General features: G+C 43.3%; 1 protein-coding gene and 1 long non-coding RNA gene across 2 annotated transcripts; both read right to left on the bottom strand.

The window, feature by feature from the left end:
• Positions 1–44: 44 nt before the first annotated feature.
• On the bottom strand, positions 45–6,112 carry LOC145412084 (organic cation transporter protein-like). The gene is made up of 7 exons (XM_080282001.1): positions 5,946–6,112; positions 4,687–4,882; positions 3,649–3,752; positions 2,834–2,996; positions 1,638–1,854; positions 973–1,112; positions 45–179 (listed from the first exon to the last, which is right to left on the bottom strand). Exons 1-7 carry the CDS (start codon positions 6,110–6,112, stop codon positions 45–47), a joined length of 1,122 nt encoding a protein of 373 aa, XP_080138127.1.
• A 5,746-nt stretch (positions 6,113–11,858) lies between these two features.
• On the bottom strand, positions 11,859–13,278 carry LOC145412083 (uncharacterized). The gene is made up of 2 exons (XR_013899528.1): positions 13,181–13,278; positions 11,859–12,043 (listed from the first exon to the last, which is right to left on the bottom strand). It is a non-coding gene; the product is annotated as an uncharacterized LOC145412083 (long non-coding RNA).
• Between the last annotated feature and the right edge of the window lie 432 nt (positions 13,279–13,710).

Raw genomic sequence — 13,710 nt, 5'->3', positions numbered from 1 at the left:
ACTATTCATCTTATCATCACCACTGCTTTCCCTTCACTTTCCTGTCAGATGTGGTCGAGGTCAGCTATTGTGTCTGGGAGGTTCTTGCCCTTGGTCTCCGGGAGTAGTATGTAGGAGGCTGCGGCGAGGAAGGAAGCACAGGCGAAGATCACGGTTGGCAGCCAGGGTATCAGAGGGCCCTGTGAGTGTTACAAAGCGATTACTGTATTGTAGATGTTGTAGTAGTAGTAGTAGTAATGATGGTGGTAATAATGGTATGTTGTTATAACTCGCCTAAGGCTTACGCACGTTTAATCCGTCACCCCATGTTTATTTTTCGAAACTTTAAAAATTGTCTAAATATGTATAAATAAACTACTATGTGGTAAGACTCGAAAAAAAGGACTTGGCTTCGTTTGCTCCGTCACGGGAAACAGATTGTTGAGGAGTAACTATACAGTAAAAATAATAAAAAAAATATCTATATATTTTATCTGGTAGAGTGAAAGAAGTGTAGTCCCTCCAATTTCAAAAGCTTAAGTAAAATTGTTTCATGGTTAGAGGAATATACAGGGTGGTCCATATATAACACTCTTTTTTCCCCATAGCTCACGATTGGTTTTGTGTTTCGGGGACGGCTCGGTCACTGTTATCACCGTCTGTCCATAATCAGTCATTCATTTCCTGCACCCCGCAACCTTTTCCCGCTCCACACCCCTCCACACCAGCCGACTGAGCCGTCCCCGCAACACAGATGCCGCAATTTAAGTAGCCAGTGGAACGTTATGTATGGATCAGTCTGTATAACAAAACACGTTATCGGATTGAGGAGACTAACCACTTCACTTCCATGACCTATTTCAAAGTCCGTTGTTTATTCCGCCAGACGGCTTTATTCCGCTTGGATTGAGGCTTTTTCCAACTGAGAGAGAGAGAGAGAGAAAGAGGTCATCGAATTTAATTACTTTCGGTACAGAATAAGCCCTTACGTACCAAATCATTCACCAGGTAAGGCACCACAGCGGCAGCTACCTGGCCGGCCATGTAGGTGAGAGCCGGCCCCTGTACCCTGACCTCTGTGGGGATAAGCTCTGCCTGGCTGACGAAGGGAATGAGGAAGGCGGTGGTGACGCCTACTTTGCACAGCATATACACCGTCAGCACCAGCCATTCGATGTCTGGTGGGGAGAAGGGTGATTGAGAGAGAGAGAGAGAGAGAGGGGGGGGGGTCGTATTCTAAGTGGCTTTGGAGAGATTCTGTCCTCGTTATGTACAGCTTGGGATGAGGAAAATGATGATGATGAGGTTGGCAGATAATTATTATTAGCTATGTTTATGTAGACAGTAAACGAGAGTCGATGATGATGATGATGATGATGGTAAGAGTGGCCGATAATTGTTACTAGACATGCGAAGAGGACAGACACAGATAACTAACAAGAAAAGACAGTACACGAGAGTCGATGATGATGATGATGATGATTGATGATGGTGATGATGATGATGATATGGTATTAATGGCACGTCAAGATATTTTACGGCTAATAATAGATTAGATGCCCGTAAAACTTAAAATGTAAGACGATACTGGAAAAATCACAAAACAGACCAGACACTAGGCCACAGGTTAATCAAGAAAAACACACATTTCTACTCACGATTCGGCATGAAGTAGATGACAAGCAGAATTAGTGCGCAGTAGGTGTAGCAGACCATGCCGGGGTACCTCCTGCCGAAGCGGTCCAGGGTAAAAAGCAGTATGATGTAGGGTGGGATCTCCACCAGTCCCCCCACCACCATGTACAAGAACGGGTTGTTGGTGTAGGTTGCCCCGCTGAGACTGATTCCGTAGTAGTTCATGGAGGCGACGAACAGCTGCAGGCACAGCGCAGTTATCACCTGGCGTATCTTGGGCGTGCTGAGGAAATTATTGTTTCCTTGAATACGGCTAGTTTACACAGCTTACGAGATAGTTTCGGAAATGGGTGGGTAAGATATAGCCTTCATTACTACTAGGCGTATCTTGGGCTTGCCGAGGGACTTATTGTCTCCTTGAATACGTTTTTTTATTTATTTTTATTTATTTATTTTTTTATTCTCGCCGTCTTTCTAATGATAGTAACTTTTTGCAGTGTAAGACTTTGGTATAGTCATTGCTACTGTCTTCAGTATGTGAAATCTTTCCAGAGCTGGATAAATTTGTCAGGTGTTAACTGAGAGAAAATATAATTGACGTCGTAGGATAAATTAGACTTTTACAGTTCTATTAAGAAATATGCTATCAGATGCCGAAAGCTCACAATATAAGAAATTGGTAAAAGAGAGAGAACGGATGGGCCTATCACGTGTTACTCTGCTATAAACGCCAGGTGGTTTGAGGCATCTGTCAGAGTGAGGGTCGTACTATGTGCACGGGGTCCCACTATATGCATAGGGTCTTACTTTGTGCATACTTTGTGCATAGGGTCTTACATTGTTCACGGGTAGTAACCCGTACTTTGTGCGCCAGTCGTGCTTTGTGCACGGGGTCTCACTTATGCACAGGGTCTTACTTTGTGCAGGGGATCTTACTTGTTCACGGTACCTTACTTTGTCCACGATGACTTACTTTGTTCACGTTGCCTTACTATGTGCACGGGGTTTTACTTTGTGCACGGGGTAGTACTCTATGCTTGGGGCCTTACTTCGTGCACAGGGTCTTATTTTATGCACAGGATCTTACTTTGTGCACAGGGTTTTACAATGTGCACGGAGTCTTACTTTGTGCACGGGGTCCAACTATGTGTATGGGGTCTTGTATAATGCACGGGGTCCAACTTAGTGCACGGGTCTTACATTGTGCATAGAGTCTTACACTGTGTACGGGGTCCAACTTGGTGCATCGGGTCTTACATTGTGCACGGTGTCTATATTGTGGCCGGAGTTTGACTTTGTGCACAGGGTCATACTTTGTGTACGAAGTCATGCTGTGTGTACAGGGTCTTACTTTGCACATAAGTACGATCCTATAGAGGTGCCTGGAGTTAACATACATAAATGCATCAACTAAACCTGTATTGCCCCATGAGGATCGTAAGAGCCCAGGGCTAGGCAAGTTGGTCTTGACATTTAAGACGGAAGCGACAAGCCTCACTCATCCCTGAGTGGCATTACGTGAGCAGTAAACCCCAACCATCCCTTGGATATGAACCGACACAGGCTCAATCCGTTTGGAGCGCCTTAATTACCCACTAAACCACCAGGCGCGTTATTTTTTTTATATGGTTACCACCCAGCGTAGTAAATGGCTCCTTGGCGTACAGGAAGCCATTTGGCTTGTCACTCAGTGTAGAGTCACCCGTAGACAGAAGGAAGAGGATAGAATGAAGGAAAGAACTACGTAAGGGGAAGGAAGGAAGAGAAGAAAAGGCAGCCATCCGAGAGCAGCACTACATCGAGTGAGTGGATGATGAGCGCCCCCACCTACCACCAAACTTGTAATAATTTCATGGGCATAAGGCAGTATCTAGTCTTTAAATGTTCTGGACTGAGATAACCTAGAGTATGCCCTAAAAACCTTGAAGGGATAAAAAGGAATTGGGAGTCGTACTTAATTCTGGTTTTAGTAACAGACACTGAGAAAGTAACATTCCGTAACAGTGGACGTACCAAAAGAGAAGCTGCACCCACCTGAAGAGTTTTGGTAGAGGAGGCAGCCACCATGCCTTTTTGCTGGGTTTCACCACCACCACATCATTTTTGCTGTTCTCATCCCTCTCACTCACGCCTTTCTCCTGCGGGATCCAGGAAATTAAATCTATCTGCCTGACGGGTGTACGGCAAGTTTTTCATATTTTCTTTTATTTGATGTGTCTACTCTGGGCTCGTTCCTTGAGGCCCATCACTCCTACATACCATACACCCCCACACATCTCTACTTCGTCGCTAACACCCACCTTCTATACTGAATATATGTTAGAGTTGCCTCATACAGGACTGGTGCTTTGGTATTAGCGGGGATGTTTTTACGGCATGTCGGTGAGTCATACGGTAGATTAGTAAAGTTTGCTTTAACGAAATTGAAATCCTTAAACTCATGCCTGCTTCAGTCGGAGTTCACCCCCGCGTCCACGGAGACTGCAGACCACCTCTACCGACTCGGGCACCACCTCCCCCAAATGCTTATTATATACTTTATATATATATATATATATATATATATATATATATATATATATATATATATATATAAAAGTTAAATTACAGCTAAAGGCGAAAGGGAAATATATTAACATGCTTATTATAGTTACAGCCGAACAACCACTAATACTGTATATACCAGCAAAATTACTGCCTTGAGTGTAGCTTATCTTACCTCTGAACATCTTGAGTCTCTTCTGCATCGAATACTTTACCATTGATCCAGTACTACCTGCTTAACCGTAGCCTTGAAAGAGCAGCAACGCGTACACCTATATGCCTCTTTTTCACGTACTTGACATTATTGTCATCTCTGCATCTTAAATGCCGAATAATAATAATAGTCTAACAGTACAATATGATGCCAGTCACGAACATGTGCTATGGAAGGGATGTAAAGCCGCAGCATTGTCTTCATCCTCACTGAATTATGTGATATAAGCTGCAAGGGGACGAAAATCTGGGCCAAGTTAAGGTGGGGGAAAAAAAAAAAAAAAAAAAAAGAGGATGGGTATAATTTCTCCTTACTGCTTCTTGGCAACTCGATGTCTTCCTGTGACGAGTACCTTGCTGATGGTCCAACAACACCTGCGTCATCATGGCCTTCAGCGTGTTGTCGAGGGGCATAGTGGTTCTGTTGAGGCGGGCTGCGCGTTTCAGCACCCTCAGCGCTTTGTTGTAGTGCCCCGTCACGATTAGCCAGCGTGGGGACTCGTTGACCAGGCTGCCGAAAATGAATTGGGGTTATGTTTGGTGGCATAAGGAGACTTTGTGGCCCCTCTTCCTCAGTAGTTTATTATTATTATTATTATTATTATTATTGTTATTATTATTATTGTTATTATTATTATTATTAGTAGTAGTAGTAGTAGAAGTAGTAGTAGTAGTAGTAGCAGCAGCAGCAGCAGTAATGTAGTAATAGTAGTGGCGGTATATTTAGTGATTTATATTGAATGCAGCACCCTCATAGACTACCGTGTTCTCTTTAGTTGTACTGAAGCTTTGGTAACACTGGCACAGACTGCATAAATAACTTATACTCCTAAAGAGAATATTACCTTGCCAAATACAGAAATAGTTCGGTAAGAATGAGGTGTTGGGGGTCGCTTTTTCTAGGCTTGAGTGGCTTTCCCTCTTCCTTACAAGTTGACTTTTTTTTTTTTTTTTTGTCCATGCAAGGGAGAAGGAACGAAAGGCCAGACGCCCCGCAGGAATGTTACCTCCAAGGGGGAAGAAAAAAATACAGAGAGCCACATTCAAGATCCGTTCATTTCTAGATGCTTGGACACATTGCGGTTACAGGACTGTGGGTCATAGGCAGTTGGACCATAACTAGAATAAACGTCAGAGATCGCAAGGCCGAGTCAGACGTTTAAACAAATATCTAAAACAAAAACGTTCGAGTAGGAAATAAGGAAAATGTAATACCTTAGGGTGTTAAATGAGGGAGAACGCATGTAAAAGCTAGGATGTAAGGAGGAAAAAAATGCATGGAAGTGAGATTGCTAGCTTAAGGTTACGTCTTAGAAAATTGCTTGGCAACGGGGAACAGACTGCTTAGCGTATACTCACTAGACGATAAGGAAGAGGATGAGGTAGAGAAGAGGACGAGGTTAAAGGAAGAGAACGAGGTAGTGATAGGATGAAGTACAGGGAAAAGAACGAGGTAGGGAAGAGGATGTGGTAGGGCAGAGAACGAGGCAGGGAAGACGATGAGGTTGAGTAAAAGTGAGAGCTGTAGGCACTGGGTGGGAAAATTACAGGGCTTCAGGGAACGGACTACTCACTAGACGATGGGGAAGAGGACGAGGTAGGGAAGTGAGATTGCTAGCTGTAGGTATCGCCACTGCCTGATGAAGTAGGCGGCCGCACCGAGGAACATGACGCCGAAAGCCCATGGAAGGCTCATAATCACACCTGCCGTTGTTCGGTGCTTTATTTCACACACCTCCATGCCTGTTGGTGGTGGGAGGACATTGTTTTTATTATTAGTTGTAGTAGTAATAGTAGTCGTAGTCTTAGTAGTAGTAGTAGTTGTTGTAGCATCTTTATCAGTTATCATCATCGTCATTATCACGGCCTCGTTTCTTAGTCGCGTGAGTTGCCCAGTTCCCTCAGACAAACCCAAACTGAAGACACCTTCAGCACAACCCCACCTAGGATGTAGAAGCTGTGTGTTGTGAGTCCCCCGAGAAGAAAACGGAACACGAGAATGGCTGTGAAGCTGGTGAGGCCGGCCATGGCGTTGCAGATGGTGGTGTACAGACAGAGGATGACCAATATCGCTTTCTTACGCCCGAACCTGTGATGATGATGATGATGATTAATAATAATAATAATAATAATAATTAATAATAATAATAATAATTAATAATAATAATAATAATAATAACAACAACAACAACACTAATATTTTACGTCCGTGTCCATCGCCTGTTTTTTTTTTTTTTCCCCTGCTTAATCGTATCGTTTATAAAGTCTCCAACATGCTTGCACGTGTCGACCTTGGTCACCTAATGGCGGTTTTACACACTGCTCGATTTCTGGCAGCCTCCCTATTCAGTCCCTTATCCCTGATGTCACACTCTGTGACCTCGTCCCAGGTCTCTTTCGTTCTGCCTCTCACAGGACTTAACATACAAATAAAGGTGTATACCAAGAAGCCATATACAACGCTGGGTGGTAACCATATAACCAAACCACTCGCGCTCCCTACATGTCAGCACGTGGGTTGGTGGAGGGTTAGTGTCCCTCCTCGTAAAACAAATAACTCAAAGTCAAATGGCCACCCCTTACGGGATTATGGCGTCAGGCAATAGATAGATAGATAGATAGATAGACTTTTCAGTATAACATTGCTGTTATTACCTCCGCTAACTAAATTGGGCGATATGTGATCACCCTTGTCTGTCTGTTTGTCCCCAAACTATCTCAAAAAGTTGCAGTAGAACTTCAATTAAATCTGCAGGAGGGGTAGCGCGTTGGCCGAGGAAAAGTTGATTTTGAGGTGGATCCGGAGCCAGATGCAGATCCAGGATTTTTTTTTTTTTTTTTTTTTACATTACGAGGTAGGGTAATCTTGCGAATTTTTAAAATGGCTTTAAAACTAATGCACAGAACTTCATGTAAAAATTCAAACGTCGGTGATTCATGAAAATCTTCTGTCTAGTGTAATTTTGTGTGGATATGAATCTAATAGATAAAAATATCATTATGTGCTTGCGGGGAAGGGGGGGGGGGCGTTGGCGGAGGTATGCTGTCCTCTTTAGTTCCAGAGGATTTTATTCTGAGAGAAAGACGGTACGTAATTGTAGGTTGGGCATATGTGAACGACGTTATTGTAGTTTGCCTTCAGCCGCGTTTTCTTTCGTGCCTTTTCGTTCTCTTTTAGATAGGGTGTAGGGATTAGTATGATATCCTGAAAAATTTAGGACGAGGGTCTTTTTGTAAATGGGTGTGGATTTTCGTACCTTCTCTTCCATTGCGATTTATTATCAGTATTACACCACAATATCGTCAGTTGGTGGTGCGAATTATGTGGATATTGAAACGATGTCACCAGCATTCAGCATAATGTTAAGGTGTAATACGCTTCATAATCGCAGAGGTGGTGGTGCCACGTAGCCTCAGTGCGACTTAAAATACGAGCCTGAGAGTCACAAACAGATATAGGATTGAATTCCCAGTCTTAATAATTGTTTTCTTTGCAGGAGGGTCAAGGAAAGAAGGGTATAAAGTCTTCCCGTGTCTTTAGCTCTTCCTGCAAATACTAGCCTAACTTAGAATAGGAAATTGATCGTATATGTGTTTGAGAATCCAACCCCATGCTGTAGTCTGTCGGTTTTTATCTGAGGAAACTTTAATCACTCCCTTAACTTGAATTCACTTGCATGAAATTCTGTGAGCCTTGTCTATGAGCTAAGAATGAGTTTTCTTGGTTACTATGCAAAACAAACCTTCATTCTGACTAAAAATCCCCCAAAACCGCTAAAAAGGGGTCAGGGAACTTTGTTAGGTCAGAGTAAATGCACTATTCTTTTCGTATGCTAACGGCATAAAATTGCCATCTCATCATTTTGAATGCTAAGTTGACTGGATTAATACTAGAATGTGATAAGGGTCATGATGAAGTGCCTTGGAAAAATTTAGCCATGTCAGTGTCATCTTGTCAGTGTTGTGTGTGACACAAGCTACAAAAGAAGGAAAATCTGGGCCACGTTCAAGTGAAGAGAGTAAAATTAAACTCTCTGACCTAGGAGGATTACATACTTAATATGCGCAGACTACTGGATATCGCTAAGTATTTAAGATCGTCCCACATCTGCTCAGCCAGTTTAGTCTCATAATTTTTTGTAACTTATTCTTGCTACCTTCCGGCGATTTTATTCAGCCGGGAGGATTTTTCTTTCTTGAGCGACTCGGTATAGCGTTCGTTAACCCATTCACCACGGATTTTTTTTTTTTTTTTTTTTTCTGTTCATCAAAATCATCTGGAGGTACCAAGAATGTACCGAACAAAAACGTCACCGGATTGAAGGGGTAAACTAGGAACCAAGTATAAGGAAATATAACTCGTGGTATAAGGAGAATTTGTGTTATACGCGGTACAGGCTTTATGAAAATATATGAGAAAGTGTAACTCGATTTGTATAGAGAGGCTGTGTTATACCCGGTATTGGCGTCATGAAGATATATTAGAATCTGTAACTCGTGGTATGATTAGACGCTGTGTCACAATTGTTTCAGGAAAATGTATTAAATAATGCAACTCGTGCTATAACGAGACGCTGTCATACAAAGTCGTTGAACTATAACTCTTAAGCAAAATTTTAACATTAAGCACAGGATTGTACATGACCCAGCAGCACTCTGAGGCTTTGGTAATATATGTGGGTTTTGCTTGATAACAACATGACCTGATTAGTACTGGTACATAAAATCATCTTTGTTTTTCGCCACATCTCTCCGCTTGGTCTCTTGGTAGCAACGAGTCAAGATTTCCATTTTAACTAACGTCACAGGATTTTAATCAGGTGAAAAGGATTATAGGAACAGGAGAGTTTTAATAGTAAACACACTTCAACTTAATCTGGCCCAGATTTGCGTCCTTTTTCAACTGAAATACAATATTGCGGTGCTACATCCATTCCACGGCACTTTTTCGTGACTACTTCCTTATTCTATTGTTAATCTTTTTCTACAACTCAGGAGGGAGAGATGACAAAATTAGGCCAAGTAAGAGTTACAGGGGTATAGTACCAGGAATTCCTGCATCGTTGAGACGACTCTAGAATTCTGTCTCAGCTAATTCCAGACGATTTTATTGGTCTGAGTGAGTATAGTAGCCTGAGTCTTGTATTATGATAGTATGTTCACTTTAACTTGGCCTGAAATTGTCATATCTCTATCTTTAATGCTAAACTGTAACTAGAGATTAACACTAGAATCAGGTGCTAGTCAGGAAGACCAGCTAGGGAGAGGACGTAGAGCCATAGCCGTGTCATTCCCCCCCCCCCACTAAGGTATAGACGTGAAATGAGATGCAAAAATCTGGGCCAAGCTAAAGTGAATGAAATGGTGGGAAATAATGTGGCGTTCAATTCCAGCTTAAGCCAAGCGATTTTATATTGCTGAGAGTGGGTCATAGGCACCATAGAAAGATGGCACTGGTGCCATCAACCCCCTCTCGGTCGGGAAAACGCTAGTATTTAATTCCAGTCAACGCCAGACGGTTTTATTCACCTGAGAGGGAGAAAAAACAGAATATTAACCTCCTCTCCAACCCCCCTTTCCATCCTGAGTGAGTCATAGGAGCCTGAGAGCGTCATTTCTTGCCTACCTGTCTGCCGAGTAGCCCGTGATGAGGGCCCCCACGATGCAGGCTATCATGTAGACGGACTGGTAGGTAGCGCGCAAGTAGGCCCGTTCACACACAAGGCCGAACTGGGTGAGAGAGAGAGAGAGAGAGAATTTCCTTATCGTTATTAGTATCGTTTTATTCATAGTCATAGTCGTCCTCATCATCATTGCAAATTAATTATCATAATTATCATCGCAGTCGTCATCATCATCGTCGTCGTCGTCGTCGTCGTCGTCGCGAATCCATCATCATCATCATCATCGTCGTCGTCGTCGTCGTCGTCGTCGTCACAATCATAATCATAAAATATTCATCATCGTCATCGTCGTTAGCGGTTACTTTATTACTGCGTTATTGCTGTACATTAATATTTTACTGTCATCTTTACTTAATATATCATACAAAGAGTAGGTACAGTAGGTTCTAGAATGAGGAAAAATAAACAAACAAAAGTTGAATCGCTCTGAGACCTGCGGTGATGTTGTTACAAACAATTTGCTCTAAAAAGTAACTAGCCATAACAGAGAGATCCATTACCCAGATTCTGGAGGTGCCTTAATATAGTGCCTCACTACCCAGAACAGATTTGGATTCTCCATGTCAAATAACCTTATATAGGACCACGTTTATGTCTCAGTAGGCTTAAATTAAGCAGTTTTACTAAAGTTGTTGCTAGATGGTTCCACCTTACGTGTCAGCTGATGGCAGATTTGGATTCTCCTTGTCAAATTACCTAAAATGGTACCACTTTTATGTCTCTAAAGGCCTCCTATGAACAAATCCGCCAGAAGCTGAAGAACGCTGGCCACTCATTGACCTGCTGGCTATCGCCGCAGGTAAGAACGTAAATTAGAAGTATCACCATAATGGCATGCAAATACGGAGTACACAGTGTTTACTCGTCGTTCAAAGTTTAGAAACTTAGGGAAATTTAACTAATCTCCTGTCAAAACACACGCACGCATACACACATGCACGCACGCAAAGACGCTCGCACCGGCGCGCTCGCGTACACACACACACACACACACACACACACACACACACACACACACACACACACACACACACACACACACACACACACACACACACACACACACACACACACACACACACACACACACACACACACACACACACACACACACACACACACACACACACACACACACACACACACACACACACACACACACACACACACACACACACACACACACACACACAGAGAGCACGCGCGCGAGGTGCGTGCCCACGCCTCGCAGAATGAAATCACATCTAACCCAACCTGACTAACCTCACCACACCTTACCTCACCTCACCGCACCCCACCCCGCCTCCCTACTATAGTAATCAAACCTCAGAGGTGAGAGTGGAGGTGTAAGTGGAGTTATCAAAGTCCCACTCAGTACACGACTCTTCTACCAGTCCATCTGAAGTCCACCTGAAGTAGCTGCAAGAGTCTCTGGTAGCGGGAGGAGGAGAGCAACTTTACCTGAGCTCTGTATATGTTTCAAAATGTATGTTCAGAAAAGACAACAGTAATAAACCTGCTGAATGGCGTACATGTTTATAAAGAAATGTATCTTCAGATAGGACAAAAACATTGTTTCTACGGATATCATCATAAATATTCTGGCATCAAAGCAGTAAGTAACAATAAGTAACTCTGTATGTGTGTGCAGATTGGTGAGGGTGAGGCCTGTCTGTATATCTGAATACTGGGGGCATGATAACTGAGAGTGAATGTTAGAGGTTGAGAGTGGTAATACTTGAACTTAGTCAGAGGTGATAGTCGAGTCCTTAGAGCCTGAGAGTTAGTAAAAGAGCCTGAGTGTTAATACTTGGACGTAATTAGAAGTGAAGGGTGCGTTGTGTTGAGAGAGTCATAAGAGTGTGAGAGTGTCAGTACATACTCCGAGACGAAGGATGCGTTGTGGTGGGGGTCAGGTCTGCAGGTGTAGTTGAGTGGCGGGACGTGATAGACCACGTTGACGGCCTGGGGCGACACCATCATGAACCCTGCACCAAGTATATCCACATAGACACAGCGAAGTTATTGGAAGGCCGATTGTTTTCATCTAACGGAACTGAGCCACTTCCACATCTTGAATATTAAGTCGTGGTTGCGTGAAAACCGATGAACCTTAGTTATGAAGTAGGAATGCGTCTCCCTGGTTGCTAAATATCCGTCACCAAATTCTAAGATTAACTTTTTAAGAGCGTCGTCTTCAGAGGTGTTGGCACTTATCTCTGTCCCCACCCCTTAACGTTTCATTTGCTATATAATCAAAATACTTATTCCGCAAAAATATAAATAAAATTGTGCACGTGTGTGTGTGTGTGTGTGTGTGTGTGTGTGTGTGTGTGTGTGTGTGTGTGTGTGTTTAGGGCAGGAGGGTAATTACGTAGGCCTTCCCCATACCCTCCTGTCCACCCCCTCCCTCATCTCATATCCTCTCCCCTGTATCTTCCCGCCCATCCCCCTCACCTCCCATACTCTCCCACATACCCTCCCGCCCCCACCCGTCCATCCAGCCCCCACTGTCCACAGTTGCGAGACAATTTATTCCTGCAAGTCCTTCGACATGCTCCCTCTCGTCGCATTGACTTTGTAATCAGGTATTTTAAACACTGAAAAGTTCGAGTGCATAGTGTACAGCCGCGGACATAAATACTGATCCACCCCAGATCGATAAATAGCCAGGCAGTGAACAGTGAATAGAAATCCCGTAATGCGATCTTTGAACCCCAATAAGCTTTCCAGAAACTTATGTTGAGTTGCAAAATTGTTCGACCAAAATATGGAACGAAATTATTGTCCGCAGCTGTGCATGTGCAGACTAGAATACTGATTTAATTTTTGGTCGAACAGTTACAGAAGTCCTATATATTTTGAGAAGTTAGTTGGATTCTGGAGATCATGATGATGATGATGATGATTTCGGATGGCGATGATGATGATGATGAGGGTGACGGTGGTGATATATAATGATACTGGTGATCAGAGTGATGAAGACAATAGATGGTAATCATGTTGGTGATGGTGATGATGATGATGGTGGTGATGGTGAAGATAGGACGATGATGGTGATAATGATGATGATGATGACGATGATGATTTTGATGATGATGGTGATGATGATGATGATGACTTACAGTATGCGGCACCAAGGAAGTGTATCATATTCCACCTCCCTGTGCCTAGCGTGGTGAGGAGCTCGTCAAACTTGCTGACCTCCGACATGGCGGCGGTGGTGGTGAACTGCGGGGGTTAGAGGGAGCAGGGAGAAAACCGACCTGAAAATGGGAGAGAAATGTATGATACCTTGAAGCTGTGGGATGATGAAGGAAGTGGGTGTGCTGGGTTTACTGGAGAGAAATACATGAGTCGTTGTATTGTCTTCACAGATGTTGAGAGAGAGAGAGAGAGAATGATTGCTTACAGCTGAGACACTGGAATGTGAATATACTGGATTCACTGGAGAGAGAGAGAGAGAGAGAGAGAGAGAGAGAGAGAGAGAGAGAGAGCATTGAAGGTTCGACAAATGCCGAAAACAACGGATTTACAGAGCGGTACGAGTACTGTACGTGATAAAGGATACAGCACGCCCCAGGGATTGAAATTCTCGGATCCGAGGTTGTCGTACAGCGCGGCCAAAATTATAGTACAGTATTCTCAAAAAACA

This window comes from Coenobita brevimanus, chromosome 92 (genome assembly GCF_032717465.1).
Source record: "Coenobita brevimanus isolate Jiangsu-jjx chromosome 92, ASM3271746v2, whole genome shotgun sequence".
Lineage (NCBI taxonomy): Eukaryota > Metazoa > Arthropoda > Malacostraca > Decapoda > Coenobitidae > Coenobita > Coenobita brevimanus.
The sequence above is the reverse complement of the archived record's forward strand: the minus strand, read 5'-3'. Positions and strand labels throughout refer to the sequence as shown.

What these genes read in the sequence shown, in the direction of transcription:
- LOC145412084 (XM_080282001.1), bottom strand. Translation starts at nt 6,112, where the DNA reads ATGGAGGTGTGTGAAATAAAGCACCGAACAACGGCAGGTGTGATTATG. An exon ending in CCTCTACCAAAACTCTTCAG is followed by an intron (nt 2,997 to 3,648) that starts GTGGGTGCAGCT and finishes TGTTAACTCCAG; the next exon opens with GCACCTCTATAGGATCGTAC. An exon ending in AGTTGGACCCCGTACACAGT is followed by an intron (nt 1,855 to 2,833) that starts GTAAGACTCTAT and finishes CTGTGCCTGCAG; the next exon opens with CTGTTCGTCGCCTCCATGAA.